We start from the raw sequence: 17,603 nt of genomic DNA, 5'->3' as shown, positions 1-17,603 counted from the left end.
CCCCAAATGGCTCGGGCCCCGTGGCTTCCGGGTGGGCCCCGCCGACGGAGGGCGGAGTCCGGGGGCTCAGCGTGTCCGAGGCGCGCGGTGCCGTCCACCGCACGCACACGCGCGGACTCCGCAACCGCCCGCCCCGCCCCGGGGAGCCCGCCGGCTGCCCCCTCCCCCGCCGCGTCTTCCCAGTCAGCCCCCGGCGAGGAAGCTGTCCCGGAATCATCCCGGCGAGAGCAGGCGGCAACGCGTTTTCCGGGCCCGCCGTGCGGGAGGGCGGGCGGCCGGGCCCCGCGGGACGCTCAGCGGCCGCACTCCGGCCGCGCCGCGTCCCCATGGCGACAGGGGCGGGGCCTCGCTCCGGCCCGGCAGGCGGAGGCGGAAGTCCGGCCCGCCGGCCCGCCCCCCGGCTTCCCGTGATGCCTTGAGAGGCGCAACGTAGTCGGAAGCTGGTGGCTGTGGGGTGGGCGGCCGGCGAGCGTCCCCGGAGCAGCTAGCGGCGCGCCCGAGCTCGGCCGACCCCGGCGGACCCCGGCCGACCCCGGCGCACAGGACCGAGCCCGGACCCCGCCTGGTAAGCGCGTGACCCGAGGCCCCCGGCGCCCGCTCCCCGGTCCGCCTCGGCGGGCGCTCCCGCGCGCCCCCGGCCCGCCGCCCCCACCTCGGGGGCTGGAATCCTCCCGCAGCCGCGGGCCCCGGCGCGGCTCGCCCCTTTCCTCCCTCGGGCGCTGGCGCTGGCCGGGACGAGCGTCCAGTCGGGCCGGGGCTGGAGTCTGGGCGTCTTCCACCCTGGCAAGTACGGGTTCCGGCCAGCGTGGGGGGGGGGGGGGGGGAGGGTCGGGGGAGGGGGGCCGGCCGGTCTCCCTTCGCCACCTGTGCTCCCGCCCCTTGGCCGTGGACGACCCCCGCGGGGAGGCAGAAGCAACCCGTTCCTTTTCGGTTCGCGTGGATGGAGGTGAAGCGGATGCGTCCTGTCTGCCCCGGTGATCGGCCTCGTCGCCAGTGTTGAGGAGTAATCGTGCCCGTTAAGTGCGGGCCTAGCACTCCCGCCACGCTCTGGTTACCGCTGTGCAGCAGGGTGACGACGGCCCAGGGGGTGATTAGCTCTGACGTTACCGGCCGGGGTTCGGAGATCGTCTGTGCTTCCACAGGGGTGCTTCGGGCGCTTTCTGTTTGTCCTGGTCACCTGTGTAAGCGCCTTGGACACCGAGCAGCGTCCTCAGCTACTTTTAATGGTAGACATGGAGAAAGTCCCAACTTAAGGACTCAGCTTTCAGCAGTTAGCAAGTGGCTTACCTGATGAACCAAGAAAAGCTGTCCTCGTTTGGTTCAGTGTTTCCTGAAGTTATGTCCACCTGCAGAAAGCTGCATTTTACCATCTGGGTTTCAAGCATTAAGGATTTTTTGGGTTGTTTCTCAGCATAAATCTTATTTACGGTTTTGAAAGTTAGGAGGTGTTTTCATGCATCAGAGTTAGCATCTCAGAGGGTTAAAGGATGCTCACCTCCAAACGGGTCACCAAGGGGAGTTCCTTTTAAATCCAAATCAAGTCTTTTAGCTTCCACATGTTACCTTTCTGCTAGTTCTGCAAACATTTGCTCTGCCCAATTTTATTTTACACAGTTTCCAATTCAGAGCAAGCTCAGCCCCGTTCTGGCTTTTGTTTGCCTGTGCCCTCTTGACCAGAATGTGAACCCCTGAGGGAAGCTACAGTCCTCGGGAAAGAGCACAGGGCTGAGTATGGAGACCTGATCGGGCAGGGACGCATGTCAGCCCCACACACCAGCTTGCATGGGCTTCCCCAGTGGCCGCCACAAGACGAATGTGTGGAGAGGGCTTTGTGACTCAGACCCGGCAGGATGTCTCTCCAAGAGTGTGCGCTTATGTGTCTGTGTCCTTCCTTGCCTGTCTGTGCCCTTACCCATCTATGCCGTGCTGTGGCCTAGGCGCTCAGTGTGACAGCAGTATCCCATTTGAATGAGTCTGGCCCAGATTATGGATTCAGGTGTTTGCCCTCAAGATCTGATGCTTTCGGTAGACTGTCACACGCGGCACAGAAAGCCGCAGAGCAGAGGAGCCTTGGGTGAACTCTGGGTTTTGTTTCCGTCAGTTATCGAAAACCAGAAGCAACTTCATTTCTTGCTTGCTTCGACGAGCCTCAGAGCGGGAACATCGAAGTTGTGGCCTTCCAGATTTAGAAAGGTCAGTGGTGTGGAGAGTCGGCGTTCCCGTCTGTGCCTTAGTTCTGTGTACTAAGGTTAAAGGCGAGATACAGGGCAGAGAAGCTCCTCCTGGGTTGTGTAGGCTGCACGTCGATAGAAGGCGGCAGCCACACCGTCAGTCTGTCCAGGCAGCGGAGAGGTGGCCTGGGGCCCACGGCCAAGTGGTCGTGGTGTGTGCAGAACCACGGTGTTGCTTTATGGCCAGCGCTGTGCTGGCTCCTGGCTCGAATCTTATTATGTCAGTGGTCCTGGTCATGAATTCAGCGGGCCAGGGGTTGAACTTGAACTTTGCCAAAGCTAGGAGATCCGTCCGGAGTTGGTTCCGCTCTTCAGCCCGAGTTATGTGGCTGTTGTTCCCGACGGCGTCCCCGTGAGGCAGGGTGGCAGGTCTGTCCTGCCGTGGTCATGCCACCGGTCACCTCCATCACAATGGCCCTACAGAGGACCTACCTGTAGACCCTCCCACAGGTCAGCCTCTCCGCACATCAGTTAGGGCTCCCACTTCTGCCCCACGCTGCCCGCTGGGGAGCGGAAGGTGTGATGCGCAGAGAACCTGGGGCTCCCCGTCTTCTGTGATCATTGGCCCACGTCTGGTGTGTTGGCCTTCAGACGGGCGGTCAGATTTAGCGGCCAGTCTGTGTACATTTTATAAAGACCACCCCTTGATACGGACTTTCTCAAGACGGGATGTTGTATAGATTGCAGAGCCTCGGTGGTGCGTGATGCTTAAGCAAAGCGGACGCTGTTAATTACGTTGTTCTCCATAGTCACATTGCTTTTGGCCTGGGAACATGCAGACTGCTGTAGGTTTCTCTTCGAGTGTGGGGGACAGTGTCCTTGTGTGAGCGGTTCCCCGACGCTGCCTGTAGTAGGTTAGGGGTGTTGCCCAGAGCTTCCAGGCAGCTCAGCGGGGTTTCTTTGAAGCTGTGTGTTATAGTGTCTTTGCCCTAATTGGTCTTCTCATAAAGTAACCTGTTTGTAAGTTTTTAAAGTTTCTTCTCTCCTTTCAGCACCATGGCCAGCCCACGGACCAGGAAAGTTCTTAAAGAAGTCAGAGCCCAAGATGAAAACAACGTAAGCATCTGCTTTGCTTCGGTGCTTTGAGCTTCAGCAAACCTCTCGGAAGCGACCTGTAGCCTCAAAGCTCGCCCTGTGGCTGCTGGTCTTGAGTCAGCCTCTCCCCCGCTCCCTCTTGGGGGCACCTGTGGGGCCTTTGGGGTCCCTGGGCTCTGCCCTGTGTGCCTGGGTGAGTCGCGTGTGGTTTCTCTGCAGGTGTGTTTTGAGTGTGGAGCATTCAACCCCCAGTGGGTGAGCGTGACCTATGGCATCTGGATCTGCCTGGAGTGCTCGGGGAAGCACCGCGGGCTTGGGGTGCACCTCAGGTCAGTGCCCTGCTCCCCCCGCACCCCCGGCTCCACGGGGATCCTCGGCCACGGTCGAGGGCCCACTGCTGGGTGTGGGATGATGAACCAACACTTGCCACCTTGCTGCCTCTGTGTGCCCTCGGGGGCATCGCGGCCAGGCTTCCGCCCCGGGGGAGCTCAAGTGTCACGTCCACACCCTGGTTGGGGTGGGCGTGGGGGGTGGCTCCTGGGTACCCAGTGCTGCTAACTAGATCGGTGCCCGGCTTCTAGCTTTGTGCGCTCTGTTACCATGGACAAATGGAAGGACGCGGAGCTCGAGAAGATGAGAGCTGGGGGGAACGCGAAGTTCCGAGAGTTCCTGGAGTCTCAGGAGGACTATGACCCGTGCTGGTCCCTGCAGGAGAAGTACAACAGCAAGGCCGCAGCCCTCTTCAGGGACAAGGTGGGGACAGGCTGACCAGCCGTGCCAGGGGCCTGCCTGCTGGCTGTTGTCTGGGCGTTGGCGTTCTTCTGTGGACCCTGATATGCCTGCGGACAGGACACGCGGGCCGCCTCGTCCCACTCGGGGGCGGGTGGTGTGTAGTTGGCGGGGGTGAGGACGGGCCTTCCCCACACCCTCTGGGGGAGCATCGCGTTCCCACATCTCTGTGGTGGCCACACCATCCCAGGACGGCCACGCCTGCCGGAGGAACCATGTCACTCGGGGTTGGAGCCGCTGCCTGGGAACTCACCGGCACCGCTGTTCGCTGCAGCCAGCGTGAGACCCAGTCGGTCTTGCCGTTGACGTGTGTCAGGGTGGCCCCAGCCCGTGGCCGCTGAGCCTGGGAGGGGCTGGGAGCAGGATATGCTGGAGCGGGTGATGTCGCCGGTCCCTCCTGGCAGTCGCAGGCTCTCTGATCCCTGTGCCCCCTTGGCAGGTGGCCGCCCTAGCTGAAGGCAGAGAATGGTCTCTGGAGTCCTCGCCTGCCCAGAACTGGACCCCACCCCAGCCCAAGGCGCTGGCGACCACTGCCCACCGGTAGCTGCTCCTCTTATCTGGCTCCGCGCTGTTCTCGGCCCAGCCCCGATCTCGGCCCTGATCTTAGCTCAGGATCCCCTTACTGTTGCGGTGACGGCTCACGTTGTGAGACTCGCCCAAAAGTCAGTGGGAGAGAGAACGTTCTAGGTTGCCGAAGCAACACAGGCTTTCGGTAGAAACGCAAGCGTACAGTTGTGCCTGAGGTAGAAGCTGGAACCTCCCCACCTCCCAAGGGCCCGTTCAGTGCAGGCTCTTCCAGACGCCCGTGACACGTGTGCATCTCTGGGAAGCGGCCTTTGTCCTCTCGGAGGGTGGCCCGCCCCCCCGAGTGCAGCTATGCTGCGGTCAGGCCGGTCCCCACGGCACATCCCGTGTCCTCCTGCACGGCCGAGGCGTTGTTCTGGGGTGGCCGGTCTAGAGAAGGCTCCCTGTTTGCACCGGGGGTGCCCAGGCCACCCCCCCACTGCCACTCCTGGGGTGCTTGCTTCAGCCTCAGTCTCACCAGCCTCTGGGCTGCTTCCCTGCCGGCACGGGCAGGATGGAGCTGCTCTCGGGGTCCCTTTGCGGCCCCAGCTGGGGCTACAGTGTGTCTGGCCACCGAGTCTGAGCTCCCTTTGGGACAGAGCTGGAGGCCAGCTGGCCTCAGGTGCTCCATTCTTGGAGGAGCCCAGTGTGACCTGGTGGAGAGATAGCACCTCCCAGAGACCCACCTGGTTCCCTCAGGCACCTGCCCAACCTCCCTCGGCCGCATTGAACTTTGACTCTCCCGTTTCAGGGCCTCTGGCCACCCACAGAGCTCCACCGGCTCCTCAGACAAGGCGTTTGAAGACTGGCTGAATGGCGATCTCGGCTCCTACCAGGGGTGAGGCCGCGGGCAGCAAGGGGTTTGGTGGCTGGATGGCTCTGGGTGGGGTCCCTCCGGGCGGGACCGTCCCCCGGCCGTGGGCTGGGGGCCCATTGCTGTGTGCAGGGTCTGCGTGCAGTTGCGGGTCCTGAACTGCTGTCCCTGGGCCAGCCCAGGTTTGAAGCGCAGTTTTGAGTGGAGAGAAAGCCCAACATTTAGAAGGAAAAAAGAACGCAACCTGACGCGTAAACGAGTTTTTGTCGCCGGAGCTGTCAAATAACTTCAACGCTTTTTGCCGTAACCGCCTGCGGGCTGTGGGTCCGGCCGGGGGCCCCGACTGAATGCAGCAGGAGGGTCTTTTTCAGTGAGCAGGGGGTAGCCTACCCCATGCCTTCCCCCGCCCAACTGCTGTGGATACACGTACTCGGGGGGGGGGGAGGGTTCCCCCACCTCCATCTGGGGTCTGGGGGCCTCTTGTCCCGAGGCCGTCGGGAGCAGTGGGGCTGCGCCTGTGTCTCCCTGTCAGGGCCCAGGAGAACCGTTACGTCGGGTTTGGGAACACAGTGCCCCCCCCCAGGAGGGAAGACGACTTCCTCAGCAGTGCCGTGTCGTCCCTGTGCTCGGTGAGGACCGTGTCTTGCCCCGGGGACCGCCCTCTGCAGGAGGCCTGTTTTCTTTACAGCGAGGTTCATTCGCCTGGTGCATTCAGGTCCCCACGCGCAGAGAGCTTTCTTCACTGTGACTACGAGATCCTTGTTTCCAGTGAACGGGGGAGGGGTTCTTCAGAGCACGACTTTCTGTGTGGCACCTGCCCGGTCCCCCTCTGTCCTGGCAGAGCTCCGGGCACAGCGGGCAGCTGAGCCGTGTGGGCTCTAGCACCCTCGGAAGGGTGCCCGCTGCCCTTGGCGTCCTGGGGAAGGCCTGCCGGGGCGCTGGGCAGCCGAGGTCACTGCTCCAGGGCGGAAAGGCACGCCTCCAGCCTCCAGCCTGCTGCCTGAGAGTTTCTCTGCGAAAAAACAGACCCCCGCCCGTACGGGGCACGTGCGTGTTTCCATGTCCCCTCCTGCCGCGTTTTAGATCTCACGCAAGAAGCTGAACGCAGTTGTCTCGTTGTTTGGGGGGAGGAGGCTCTGTTGGGAAGCTGAGGTTTAAGTGAGCCATTTATGTTTTTAAACGGTCTCGATTGGATTTGGAGGCTCGGGGGGAAGCCTCGAACTCGGGCAAAGAGAACAGGCGTCTCTACAGACTGGGTGCCAGGCCCCTGCCCCTTGAGGGGAGGTGGGGGGCGGAGAGCAGACGAAAGCATGGCCACGTGCTCGACGTGAGGTCCGGACGGTCAGGGCTAGGGGAGCACCGCAGAGTCGCGGGCGCTGTCCCGGCTGCCGTGGCCACCGGTCGGGTGCGTGGTGTCCAGGCGTGCCCGCGGCGGGAACCCGTTCTTTGTGGGAGGCCGGGCTGCAGCTGTGGACAGGGCCCCGTGGGGGCGGCCTTCCTGCGGAGCTGGGTGCGGACGCGGGCAGCCCCTCCGCCAAGAGGTGGGCGGCGTGGCAGATGGAGCCTGCCTGGGAGGCGCCCCCGCAGCCTCACCGCGGCCTCTCTTTTCAGGGCTGGAGCAGTTTCACCACCGGAGCGAGCAAGTTTGCCTCGGCTGCCAAGGAGGGTGTGAGTAGCCCGCCCCAGTGCTCCGCCCGTAGGACCCAGGCGGGCTGGGCTGCTCTGGGGTCTGGGGGTGCAGAAGGGTCTTGAAGGGGCTCCAACCGACGGTTGGAGAGCATTCCCAGGCCCAGGCTGTGCGCGATTGGCCCGGAGCCTCTGAGGCCGCAGCAGACCTCAGGGCCACATCGTTCTCTGCTCTGTAGCGGCCATCCACCTCCATGTCAGGGCAGCACTGTTTGCAGAGGGCCAGCGGCCCTAAGAGATGTGTGCCATCTTGAGGTGGGGCACGTCATGACCCCTGTCGGCTGAGTGGTCCTGCCGGCCTTCGAGGTTCTGCTGCTGGGCACAGAGCAGCGTTTGTGCAAGCCGACCTTTCTCTCCCCCTTGCCATAGCGACTGGGTTAGGGATCTTGTCAGGACAAGTGGAGAGTGGGCCTGTGCTTGGAAAAGAACAGGCCAGAAACCTGTCTGGGGATGTCAGCCTGGAGAGGAGGCTGTGGGTGGGGTCCAGCAGGTTGCCCGGCCAGTGTGGCCGTGCTGAGGAAGGTAACCCCAAGAAGGGAGAGCCCTGGGCAGGCTCTGGGCTGGAGTGAAGTCGCTGTGGACACTTCTCAGTGGGCCCCGTGGGCCACTGTGCCCAGCATCCTGCCCTGCCCAGCCTGGGAGGAGCTCAGCGTTGAGGGGCCCAGGCCCTGTGGCCCCGGTGCTTCAGCCTCTGCTGGTTGTCTCTGTGGCCTTGGCCTTGGAAGGTGCAGCACAGGGGTGCAGGTGTCTTTCAGCTGGAATCTTCCTTAGTGGCGGGGGTGCCGTGCTAGGGCGAGCTGTGTGACTGCCCTGGGTGCCGAGTAGGTGGTATGGTCTGGGCCATGGGAAAGCCCCTAGGTGACAGGGCTGGGGTGGCCACCGCCTCCTGGTGGGCCTGCTGCCCCAGGCCTGTGTGCCGTGTGGGTGTCCCTCCCGATGGCCTTCCTCCGACAGGGAGCTGGTGGCCTCGTGCTCCAGGAGCTACTGTGGGATGGGTGGCTGTCAGCAGACAGACTTAGGCCAGAGCTTTGTCTCAGCCCTGCGGAGGTGCAGCCTGGGGCCCGGCATGGGGACAGGAGATCCCAAAGCCAACGTCGATTTTCTTTTCAGGCAACGAAATTCGGATCTCAAGCAAGTCAGAAGGTAACAAAGGAAGCTTCTGTGTTCTGTGCTGTTAAAATTCCTAGTCTGATGTCCTGTTGGTGTTTGGACTCTGCCTGGTGTGCCCTCCTTGGGCCGTGTGCTTGGGGGAGGGGACATGTCTGTGGCTCAGGTGTGGACAGGCCTGTGCTCCCGCACTTGGCCCAGGCTCCCACGTCCGTGTGCAGATGGGTAAGAGGCCGCATCTGCCTGGGGCCTGCAGGGCTAAAATCACCCCTCCATCGCAGCCCGGGCCCTGCACAGCTGGAGGGCCCCTGTGCGGTTGGCGGAGGGAAGCTGGGTGCTGCTGAGGCTATGCGTTGTGGGGAGGGGGGTAGGCAGCCGCACGCAGGCTGAGCCCAGCCCTTCCTTGGGATGGTGGGTCTGGGTTCTATGGAAATAGCACTCATCCTTCCCCGGTGAGTGCGTTCTCTTTGTGGGCGGTGGTTGGGGGCCTTGGGCCTTGGCCTTTTCCTTCAAATCTTGGTAGCCCCAGCAGTCCCCAAGGGGTACTGGAGCTGGGCCACCTGTGTCTGCTGTTGGGAGTCAGGACTGTGCAGGAGGCAGCAGCCCTGGAGGCGGTCCCAGGCGGGAGGATGGTTGCTTCTGCAGCAGAGCCTGCCCGAGGGTGATTTCTCACCCGGCCCCCCTCCCGGGCTCCTGGCTCGCTCGCTCTTGCGGTCCCGGGAGTTGCACGTTGGGAGTGGAAAGCAGTGAGGTCTGATGGCAAGAAGTGTGTACTCAAAGCCACTTTTGGGGACACCTGCAGGGGTGACACCATGAGAACGTGAGGCTATTAACATGTTTGGACGTGCTTCCTGGTCTATGTCAAATGCTCCTAGCGCCCGCGCTCTCTCTCTCTGTCTGTCTCTCTGTCTGTCTCTCTCTCTCTTTTATCCCCCCACCCCACTCTCTACCCCCCAACCCGCTCCCTTGCTGTCTCGGTAAAGTTTTGGGGCTCCAAGCAGCAGCCAGAGCCGGTAAGGCCCGAGCCTGTTCTCGTGCATGCCTATCCCCGTCTCTGCGCTCATCACTTGCTTTGCCCTGAGCTGTTCTGGACTGTGGCCCGTCGTGTGTCCTCGCTTACGTGTGCGTACCCTCGGCGCTCCTCGCCAGCCCCACTGGGCCCGTCTGGCCCGCTCGTGGTGCTCTGGAGTCGGGAACCGGGGACGTTGCTTTTGCCGGGGCACCAGGAGCTGCTTGGCAGGATTTTCATTTCCCGGCTTGATCGCCTCGAGCCAAATCACTGGAAGGAGCGAATCCCGGTGTGAGCGCTGGGCGCCCACGTGGCTACCCGGTCCACCGAGGCTGCGGCTGCTTGGCGTGCTCTTGGCTGCCCCGTCGTCCCCCCCACCCCACCCCCACCAATCACCCGCCTTGGCTCGTCCTCCGGCTCCGTCCCCTTTGCTCTGGTGACCGTGGGTGCGCCTGCCTGCGTTCCCGTCGAGGGGGTAGCGTGGGACCTGTAGCCGGCACGGCGGTGGTCTTCGTGGGCCGGGATCGCGGGGGCTCTGCTGGGAACACTTGGAGGTGGCCACCGGCTGGGGCGGGCTCCCGACTACTTGCTGCCTCTCTGAGCCTCTCTGTCTGGAGCGAGGAGGCCTGGGACGGTGGTCTCTGGCCGCCCCACAGCCAGCGTGCCCGGGGGCCGCTCCTAGCGCAGCGCCAGGAGCGCGGGAGGCATCTGTGCGTTGCCGGGCCGCTCACCGTCTCCCGCCTTCCCTCTGTCGGCCAAGCTCGTGGCCACCATGCCAACCCATGCCCTGGGGGACATGCTGCCTGGGGAGCTCCCCTGACTTGCCCCTGTTTGCACAGGCTTCGGAGCTGGGCCACAGTCTGAACGAGAACGTCCTCAAACCCGCCCAGGAGAAGGTAACGTGGCCCTTGGCCCCCGGTGGGCCCTCGTCCAGGGGAGCAGCTGGTGTAGGGGGCTCTGTCCGTCAGCTTCTGCTCGGCGGGGGGGGGGGGGGGGGGGGGGGTGTAGTCCCGCTCTCCTGTGGGGACCCAGCTGACCGAGCGCGGGAAGCTCTCGCGGGCTGGGGACCTCGGGCGTTGTCGGTCTGTTCTCAGGAGGTTGTCGGTGACACAGTCCTCTGCCAGGGAGGACGCCGCATTAAACCAGCCTGGGCTGGAGTCGGTGGCCCCGGCGCCTTCACGTCTGGGGAGGGGGCAGCCCAGGGGGGAGATAGGGTCCCACGCGGCTGCTGCCACAGGGCTCTTCAGTTTGCGTCGGTCCTTTGTCAGAAACGGGCGACCGTGTGGCTTCCGCCGCTCCGCTAAAGGTGCTGTTTTAACCCACGCAGGTGAAGGAGGGAAAGATTTTTGAGGATGTGTCCAGTGGGGTCTCTCAGTTGGCGTCCAAGGTAGGGCGGGCCCCCCGGGCGCCGCCGGAAGCCAGTCTCCACATTCCGGGGCGCCCGGAGCCGAGCGCAGGAAGGGGCTGAGCGCCCGCTGACGCAGGAGGAGGGTCAGAGAGGCCCTGCAGTGCCGGCGCCACGGGAATGTGGAGACAGCTTGACGCGGCTTCCGTCCGTCCGCTAACCTGTCGCTTCTTTTTCTTCTGCCCTTGTTTTGCTGCCGCTGCCCTTTCCTTGGTGAGTGCCGACCTTGACGCTCCGCGAGGGCGTGCAGGGGCCTTCGCCTGCTCGGCGTCTCCTGGAGCTGCTGAGCCCTGGGCCTCTCTGTGCCCGTGGGCGTCCCTGGCCACCGGCCGCCCCGGCGGCGGGGGCGGGCGGGGGGGGGGGAGGGGAAGTGTGGGACAGCGGGGCCCTAAGCCCCTGCCACGCTGCTTGCGTTTCTGAGCCTCTCGGGGGCTTTGAGTGAAAGGCCGTGTGTGCTGTGCATGAGGATCCCGCTCAGCTGCCTTCTCTGTCCCTTCTAGGTCCAGGGGGCCGGCAGTAGGGGCTGGCGGGACGTCACCACCTTTTTCTCTGGGAGAGCGGAGGACCCCTCGGACAGGTGTGCTGCTGCCCCCGTCCCTCTGTCCTGAAGGCAGGGGCCCCCTTTCCCTGGGTTTCTTCCTGCAAGGTCTCTGGGGGCACGTCACCCCCAGGGCTGCAGGGGTTGCGGCGGCCCCCAGAGCCGGCTGGCAGCCCGACCTCTTGCTCTGGCCCCCGCGCTCAGTGTGGCTGTACCTGGGCCCCTGAGGGATGGGCTCAGGGGTTCAGTCTGGAGACGGACGCTGAGCCCTCGCGTGCGGTCTCGGGTCCGGCGGGTGGACGCTGTCCCCTCGCTCACTGTCCTCTTGGGGCCGGCTGGGCAGGGAGAACTCGCACCACGTATCTTCCTGACGTTCTGTCCCGAGGTTTGGGTAGCGTGACTGCGCCAGGGGGCCCATTGGGGGCACCCTCTGGACCATGTGGGGCCTGAGCACTTGGGGTCAGGGGGCCCGTTGGGGGCACGAGAGGCCTTGTTCCCTCAGTCACCGGGACATGCTTCTTGTGGGGTAGGCCTGGCGGAGCTGGGCTCTGGCTGCAGGGGGCCCGCCCAAGTCCTTCCAGAGGGTTCTGTGCCCTCGGCTCCAAGGCAGAGCCGCCCTGAGCTCTGGTGTGGACGTCGGCTCCGGGCCCTGAGCCCCATCTCGGGGAGGACACTGGGGAGCATGCCGAGGGAGGGCCAGGTGGCTCTGGCTGGTCCTCAGTCTCCCTCTCTCCCCCCAAGACCCCCGGAGGGCCAGAGCTCCCGGAGCGGCGGTGGGGACAACCCCCAGAACACCGTCGACCAGAGCTTCTGGGAGACCTTCGGGAGCGCCGACCCCGCCAGGGGCCACAGGTCCCCAAGCAGCGACAGCTGGACGTGCGCGGACGCCTCGGCCGAGAAGCGGAGCTCGGACAGCTGGGACGTGTGGGGCTCGGGCTCCGCGTCCAACAACAGGAACAGCGACAACAGCGACCTCGGGGAGGCCTGGGGGGGCAGCGGGGAGGGCAGAGCCAAGGCCCCCAAGAAGGCGGTGCCGCCGGCGGCTCCGGTGGACGAGGGCTGGGACAACCAGGACTGGTAGGCCCCGCCGCGCGCCGGCCCCCAGCAGCTGGGACGGCCACCGCGTCTGCACTTGGTCCCCACGTCTCCTCCCGTCTGACCCAAGAAACCAGCTGTGGCGCGAAGACGGCACCTCGGGTGGGAGCCTGCGGGCGGGGCTGCCCGCTCACGTGGGCACTGGCCCTCCTGTGGTGGCCTGGCGACGAGGAGGGCGGGGTCCCGCCCCCGCAGGAGGCAGGCTGCGCCATCGTTCCGTAACGCCCTCGCTAATAAACCCTCCCGGGTGGCCGCACCGCAGCCCGTGCAGTGTCGTGACGCGGAACGTGTGCTCTCTCTCCAGCGCCTCAGCCCAGGCCTCTTCTGGTCGGGGCTTCTGAGGACCCTGCTCTGGGTCCTCCGTGTGGAAATCCAGAAGGGACACCGGGGCTGGCGCTGCTGACCGCCCACCTCGCCCTCCTGGCCCTCGGTCACCGCCTGTCCCTCCCTCCTGTGCCACCTCTCCAGGCCTCCGTGCGCGGCCACGCACACCCCAGGGCCTCTGGCCTCGTCCCCAACGCCCAGGCCTCCTGTCTGCGCTTGGACTGAGGGCGGCACCCCGGGATGGCCCAGACGGCTGAGCAACGGGGACGTGAAAGCGGGGGAGGGACGCCAGCACGTCCGTGTCTGAGCCGGGCTGGCCCCCAGCCAGATGTGGGGGTGTGTGGCGGGGGGGGGGGGGGGCTCCCTGGGGCCTGCCCTTCCCGGGGCTCACAGACGAGCAGCACGTGGCGCTGTCCCGGGTTTGTTTCCGCGTTCAGAGGCCACCCCAGCCGTCTGCGGCGAGGGGGGAGTTCCCGTCGGGCTGGGCCGCCGGCGCCCTGTCCCTGCCAGCGCGTCCTGCGCCCGCGGCCCGGCCTGCAGCGTCGTTTGCATCTCCTTGTCCACCCAGAGCCCACGTGGCCATCCCAGCTCCGCGGTCACGGCCTAGTACTAACGGGTCGTTCTCCCGTCAGTGTGACGCGCCTGCACGCGACTCTCGGCTGTGGTGCCTGCTCTCCGCACCCGCCTCCTGACCCTCACGTGGCTGTCAGCCAGCCTCTGACCCGGTGCGGCGTGTGCCTCAGTCCTGGCGTGACTCTTGCGGGATGCGGCCCCTCTGTGTTCTGGACGCTGCTAGCCGATCATGTCGCGGGACAGGCCGGCCCAGCGTGGACGCTTGGCGGCAGCCAGGCCGTGACCGCCCGTGTCAGGTCTGGGGCGTGTGATGGGCCGGCGTGTCACGGCCTCCCGGCCCACGGCTCTCCCTGTAGGAGACAGCTGTCGGGGGACAGGGACACCCAGCGTGGAGCACCTGCGGGGTTTGGCTGCCGTTTGGGGATGTCGGTCACTGAGCCGGCGGCCTGTGTACCCGGATCAGAGGTCAGAACCTCAGGGTGATGAGAGGCCCCGTGGTCGGTCTGCCGTCCTGGGAAAGAGCGTCACAGGGTGCCGGTGCTCAGGAGAGTGCTCGAGGCCAGCTGTCACCCCTACGGGCATTCTCCGGGGTCAGTGCCCTGTGGAACGTGGGTTTGATTTCTGCACTGGAACCTCCTCGTCCGTCAGGGTGGGAACCGGGGGCTCTGCTGTCGGCCCCAGGGGCTTCGGTGGCCAACGCTCAGGCCGTTACTCTTCAGTAAATTCTCCTCTGGGAGGCCACGCTGAGAGTGAGTTTCTTTGTCAAGCTAAGTGCAGTGATCAGGTCTGTGCTGTGTCTTCAGACGTGGTCTGGCCAAGGGGGTGTTCTCCCAGACCCTTCCTGGGGTGCTGGGATGCGGTGGTCCAAGACCCTTAGGGCGGCAGACCGATGCCCTTGGTGCTGTGCCAGGTGGAGCCCGGGTGGGGTGCCCGCGGCCACAGGCTGTGTTGGCTGAGGGCTTGGGCAGCGGTCTGGTGCTCTCCTGTGCAGGGGTCACTGGCACATGGGAACAGAGTGACCTGGGTGAGTGCCCCAAAGGCCACTTTCAGCATGTGCTTGCAGATGGGGGGACGGGCTGGGCGGGGCCTGGGGCTCTTGGAGGTGCAGGTGGGACACCTCCCGGGGGGGGGCAGAGAGGTCTCCAGTGGGTGTCTGCCTGGGACCCGGGGCCCGTGGCAGCTTGCCTGGCTCTGGGCAGAAATGGTCTGAAGTCCCCTGACGGGAAGTGGGGCCAGAGGGAGGCACAGCCGGGGGATGCTGAGTGGAGTTTCCAGAACCGGAGCTTTCTTCCTGGGTGGTCTCCCGTGGGCCGTCCTGTCCGGGGCAGAAGACAGTGGGTGCCAAGCGGGAAGGCAGGTCTGGGTGGGGCCCAGGGGGCATGGGGCAGTCCTGGGGCAGTACTTGGCTGAATCCCCGTGGGCCTCCCCCACCTGTGCTGGTGGCCAGCCGTCTCCCCCTCGGGCCAGCCTGGTGAGAGACGGGGCCAGAGGCTGCGAAGCCGCCCTCTGCCCCCCTGGCTGCCTGTGAGGGGTCCCACCTGGACCCCGGCTGCGGGACGCCAGGCTGACCAGGGACTGGTAGGACCACCGCCCATCGAGGCCTCCCGGTTGGCTCCGCCATCTCGGCCCCAGACCCCTTGCCGGACGCCAGGACGGACGGGCGGGCGCACGCGAAGGCCAACCCCCTCAGCTCCCTTCCCTCCGGCCTTCCCCACGACCGTGGCATTCTGCGCGCCCTGCCGGCCAAGCCCTCACACAAGTCCACCTCTGCTGTGGCCCAGTTCAGCCGCCCGGCGGGCCCTGAGCCCTCACACCCAGAGCCAGGGCCTTCCCGGGGGCCGTCTGGGTGGGGATGGCTGGGCGGTGGGGGCCCTGCCCTCTGGCGTGTCTGCTGTGTCTGAGCCAACGGGTGTGGTCAGGGGCGGCCCGGCCCCCACAGCCCCGAGGGTGGATGTCAGGGGCCACGCAGGAGGCTTCTCCGTGCCGAGGGCCAGTTTCCCCTGAGGCCAGGACTGGGGGAGGACCTGTGCAGGACGGAGCGAGGGCCCGTGATGGGGGCGACGTGCCAGCCCGCGGGCAGGCTGCTGTGCTGTTTCTGGAAGGGCGATGGGGCCCTGCTCAGCCAGGGGCCAGCACCCGGTACTGTACTGTCCCGTTCTCTTGGGGTCCTGGGCGGCCCTGACGTTGCTAACTGGTTCGGGGGGTTCAGGGGCATCACAGGTGATTGGCAGGCACTGGGTGAGGGGCGGACAGGGTCCAGCCAAGGGCACCGAGGAGCCGACTGGCTTGTGCGCGTGCAGGTGGCGCCTCAGTGGGTGCGTGTGAGTGCAGACGTGTGTCCTGAGCACCTGTGAGCCACGGACAGACATGGTAGGCCCGGGGCACGGCTGTCCGTGGCTGCTGGGCCCCACTGGGGCGTGCGGGGCTTGGCTGGGGTGTGGGTCCCAGGACCGGGCAGGGCCAGCTCCCGGGTGCTGTGTCCTTCCGCACCACAGCGTCCCGCTGTCCGGCTCGGGTCGTTGGGCACAGGCGCTCCCTGGCTATGTCCGAGAGCTCGTGTGGCCCAGGGTCTGAGGGCCGTCCCAGCCGCAGGAGCACTGACTGCGCAGCTGGGCCCACCGTGCAGCCAGGACCGGGGGAGGGACACTCGGCCACCTGGGACAGAGCTGCCCCGGTTTCCTGGCCCAGACCTGAGACCGTGGGCCCCCACCCCCCGCAGTGTTCCCGGGTTTGGGGCTGGTAGACCGGCAGGCGTGAGGCAGGGGCGCTGGCTGGTCCTGCGGGGTCTTCCCTGTGGCCAGGAGTCTGGGGAGGGGATAAGCCCCCATGGGTCTTGGGTAAGGGCCCCCCCCCCCAGCAGCACCCAGCCCCTGACCTTCGCCCCCCCCCAAATGCTCCCAGCTTGCAGTGAGTACCAGGTCTCAGATTCTGGCCTCCCTGCCCAAGAGCCCCAGGCTGTGCCCACCCGCCAAAGTGTTTCTGTCTCGGGAAGCTGGACCCAGAGCGGCTGCCAGCCCCTGGCGACCAACTGCTAGTCAGTTCTGCTCACCCATCGGCTCCTTGGTGGGGCGATTCCGAGTCGGGTGGGGCTGGGGCGGGGTCCGGTCTGGTCAGCGTCCCTGCCCAAGCATTGGGCCTGGGGCTGCCCACGTGGGCGGGGCCACACCGGGCTGGCCCTTGCAGACCGGGAAGGGCTGTTGCGAGGCCAGTGGGGCAGCAGAGGTTTCTGGGAAGGGGCCAGTGTGGGCACGGGCCTGGGCGCTGGGGCCCGTTGAGGAGGAGCAGGGAGGAAGTGGAGGCTGATACGTCCGCACCCTGCTAGTCTGCCGGAGGTACCTATGCCTGTCACCCCTAGCCTGGTGCTCAGACCACATGTGGTGGCCGTGTCCCTGAGGTGCCTCCCCCGTGAGCCCCTCTTTGGGGCAGACCCTGTGGAATGAGGGATAAAGGCATTTGGCTGGTGCACCCTCTCCCACCCCCGAGAGACCCCTGCCCTGCGGCGATGCGGTCCTACGCACTGGGACTCTGTACCCCCATCTTGGGCTGTAGATGGGAGGGGCGGAGAGCCTGGGGAGAGGAGGAGGCCGGGGGAGGAGGGGTCGGGGCTGGGCCGAGGCAGTGACGTCTTGAGGAAAGGGGCCTTCGTAAGCCCCGGCCCCTCGTGGCTGCAGCGGGACCAGAGTGGATGTGAGTGCACAGGGACCGAGCGAGCGATGCCACCCGCACCCAGGAGGAGGTTGGTGACTCACCTGTGGTCCTGGGGGCTGAGGGGATGAGGAGGGCCACCGGCGGTCTGCTGGGTCTGTGATGTGAGGACGATCTTGCCTTTTCAACAAGTCCTGGGGCAGGGAGGGCAGACTGTCCAGAGGGTTCCTGTTCACAGCCGTGACCTCTGTGCTCCTGGAAGGAGTCCCACTGGGTCCGGTCAGGCTTCTCGGGGGCGGAGGGGTCTGGCTTCAGGATGTGGATCAGGCAGGTCCCGGGACCTGGAGCGTCCAGATAGCCCGTGCGTTGCCCTCCGGCCCTCCGCGGCCCCGAGGACGCCCATAAGCTGGGCAGTTCCATGAGACGGTCCTGGCTCCCACCTCCCCTGGGTGTGGCTGGACTGGCGGGGGTCCTGAGGTTCTGTGCTGTGAGTCCCCTCTGCACTGTCAGCAGAGGCAGTCCCCAGGCTGTGTGCAGCCGCGGATGGGACGGCGGCCCCTCCCCACCTCCAAGGACCTGTACTTCCTGCTGAGAAGCTGGTCCTGGGGCTGGCCGAGGGGCCCTACGAGATCCTAGGGGCCGTGCTCAGTCTGGGGCCCCAGTCCCCACCCTGACACCATAGGCTGCCCCCACCTGGCCTCAGCTCCCTCCCCAGGCCCCTTGGCCCTGGGAGCAGTCTGTTCTAATGACGAGAGAGGGACCGACCGGGCCAGCAGTCAGGACCCAGG

The 17,603-nt window shown here is 65.8% G+C and overlaps 1 protein-coding gene across 11 annotated transcripts; it reads left to right on the top strand.

Moving 5' to 3' along the window:
* The first annotated feature begins 397 nt into the window (after window positions 1–397).
* On the top strand, window positions 398–12,534 carry ARFGAP1 (ADP ribosylation factor GTPase activating protein 1). Of its 11 annotated transcripts, none has more exons than XM_023251002.2 (15): window positions 398–565; window positions 2,102–2,193; window positions 3,224–3,287; window positions 3,486–3,595; window positions 3,848–4,019; window positions 4,495–4,595; window positions 5,371–5,457; window positions 5,966–6,062; window positions 7,045–7,101; window positions 8,230–8,262; window positions 9,210–9,239; window positions 10,075–10,131; window positions 10,563–10,622; window positions 11,147–11,217; window positions 11,920–12,534. In XM_023251002.2, exons 3-15 carry the CDS (start codon window positions 3,228–3,230, stop codon window positions 12,257–12,259), a joined length of 1,275 nt encoding a protein of 424 aa, XP_023106770.1. In that variant the 5' UTR covers window positions 398–565; window positions 2,102–2,193; window positions 3,224–3,227; the 3' UTR covers window positions 12,260–12,534. The 11 variants fall into 11 exon arrangements, with proteins under 11 accessions (XP_023106770.1, XP_023106769.1, XP_023106773.1 ...); XM_023250999.2 differs by having other exon boundaries at window positions 400–565; window positions 11,141–11,217; XM_023251000.2 differs by lacking the exon at window positions 398–565 and adding an exon at window positions 845–1,087 and having other exon boundaries at window positions 11,141–11,217.
* The last annotated feature ends 5,069 nt before the right edge of the window (window positions 12,535–17,603 follow it).

The sequence above is a fragment of the Felis catus genome, chromosome A3 (assembly GCF_018350175.1).
Source record: "Felis catus isolate Fca126 chromosome A3, F.catus_Fca126_mat1.0, whole genome shotgun sequence".
Classification (NCBI taxonomy): Eukaryota; Metazoa; Chordata; class Mammalia; order Carnivora; family Felidae; genus Felis; species Felis catus.
Note: the sequence above shows the minus strand (reverse complement) of the source record. Positions and strands in the feature narration are given on the sequence as shown.

Excerpts from the sequence above, each read along its gene's own strand:
- ARFGAP1 (XM_023251001.2), top strand. The coding sequence starts at position 3,228 with ATGGCCAGCCCACGGACCAGGAAAGTTCTTAAAGAAGTCAGAGCCCAA. Across the intron at positions 5,458-5,965 it reads GATCTCGGCTCCTACCAGGG|GGCCCAGGAGAACCGTTACG; the intron begins GTGAGGCCGCGG and ends TCTCCCTGTCAG. Across the intron at positions 10,132-10,562 it reads TCAAACCCGCCCAGGAGAAG|GTGAAGGAGGGAAAGATTTT; the intron begins GTAACGTGGCCC and ends TAACCCACGCAG.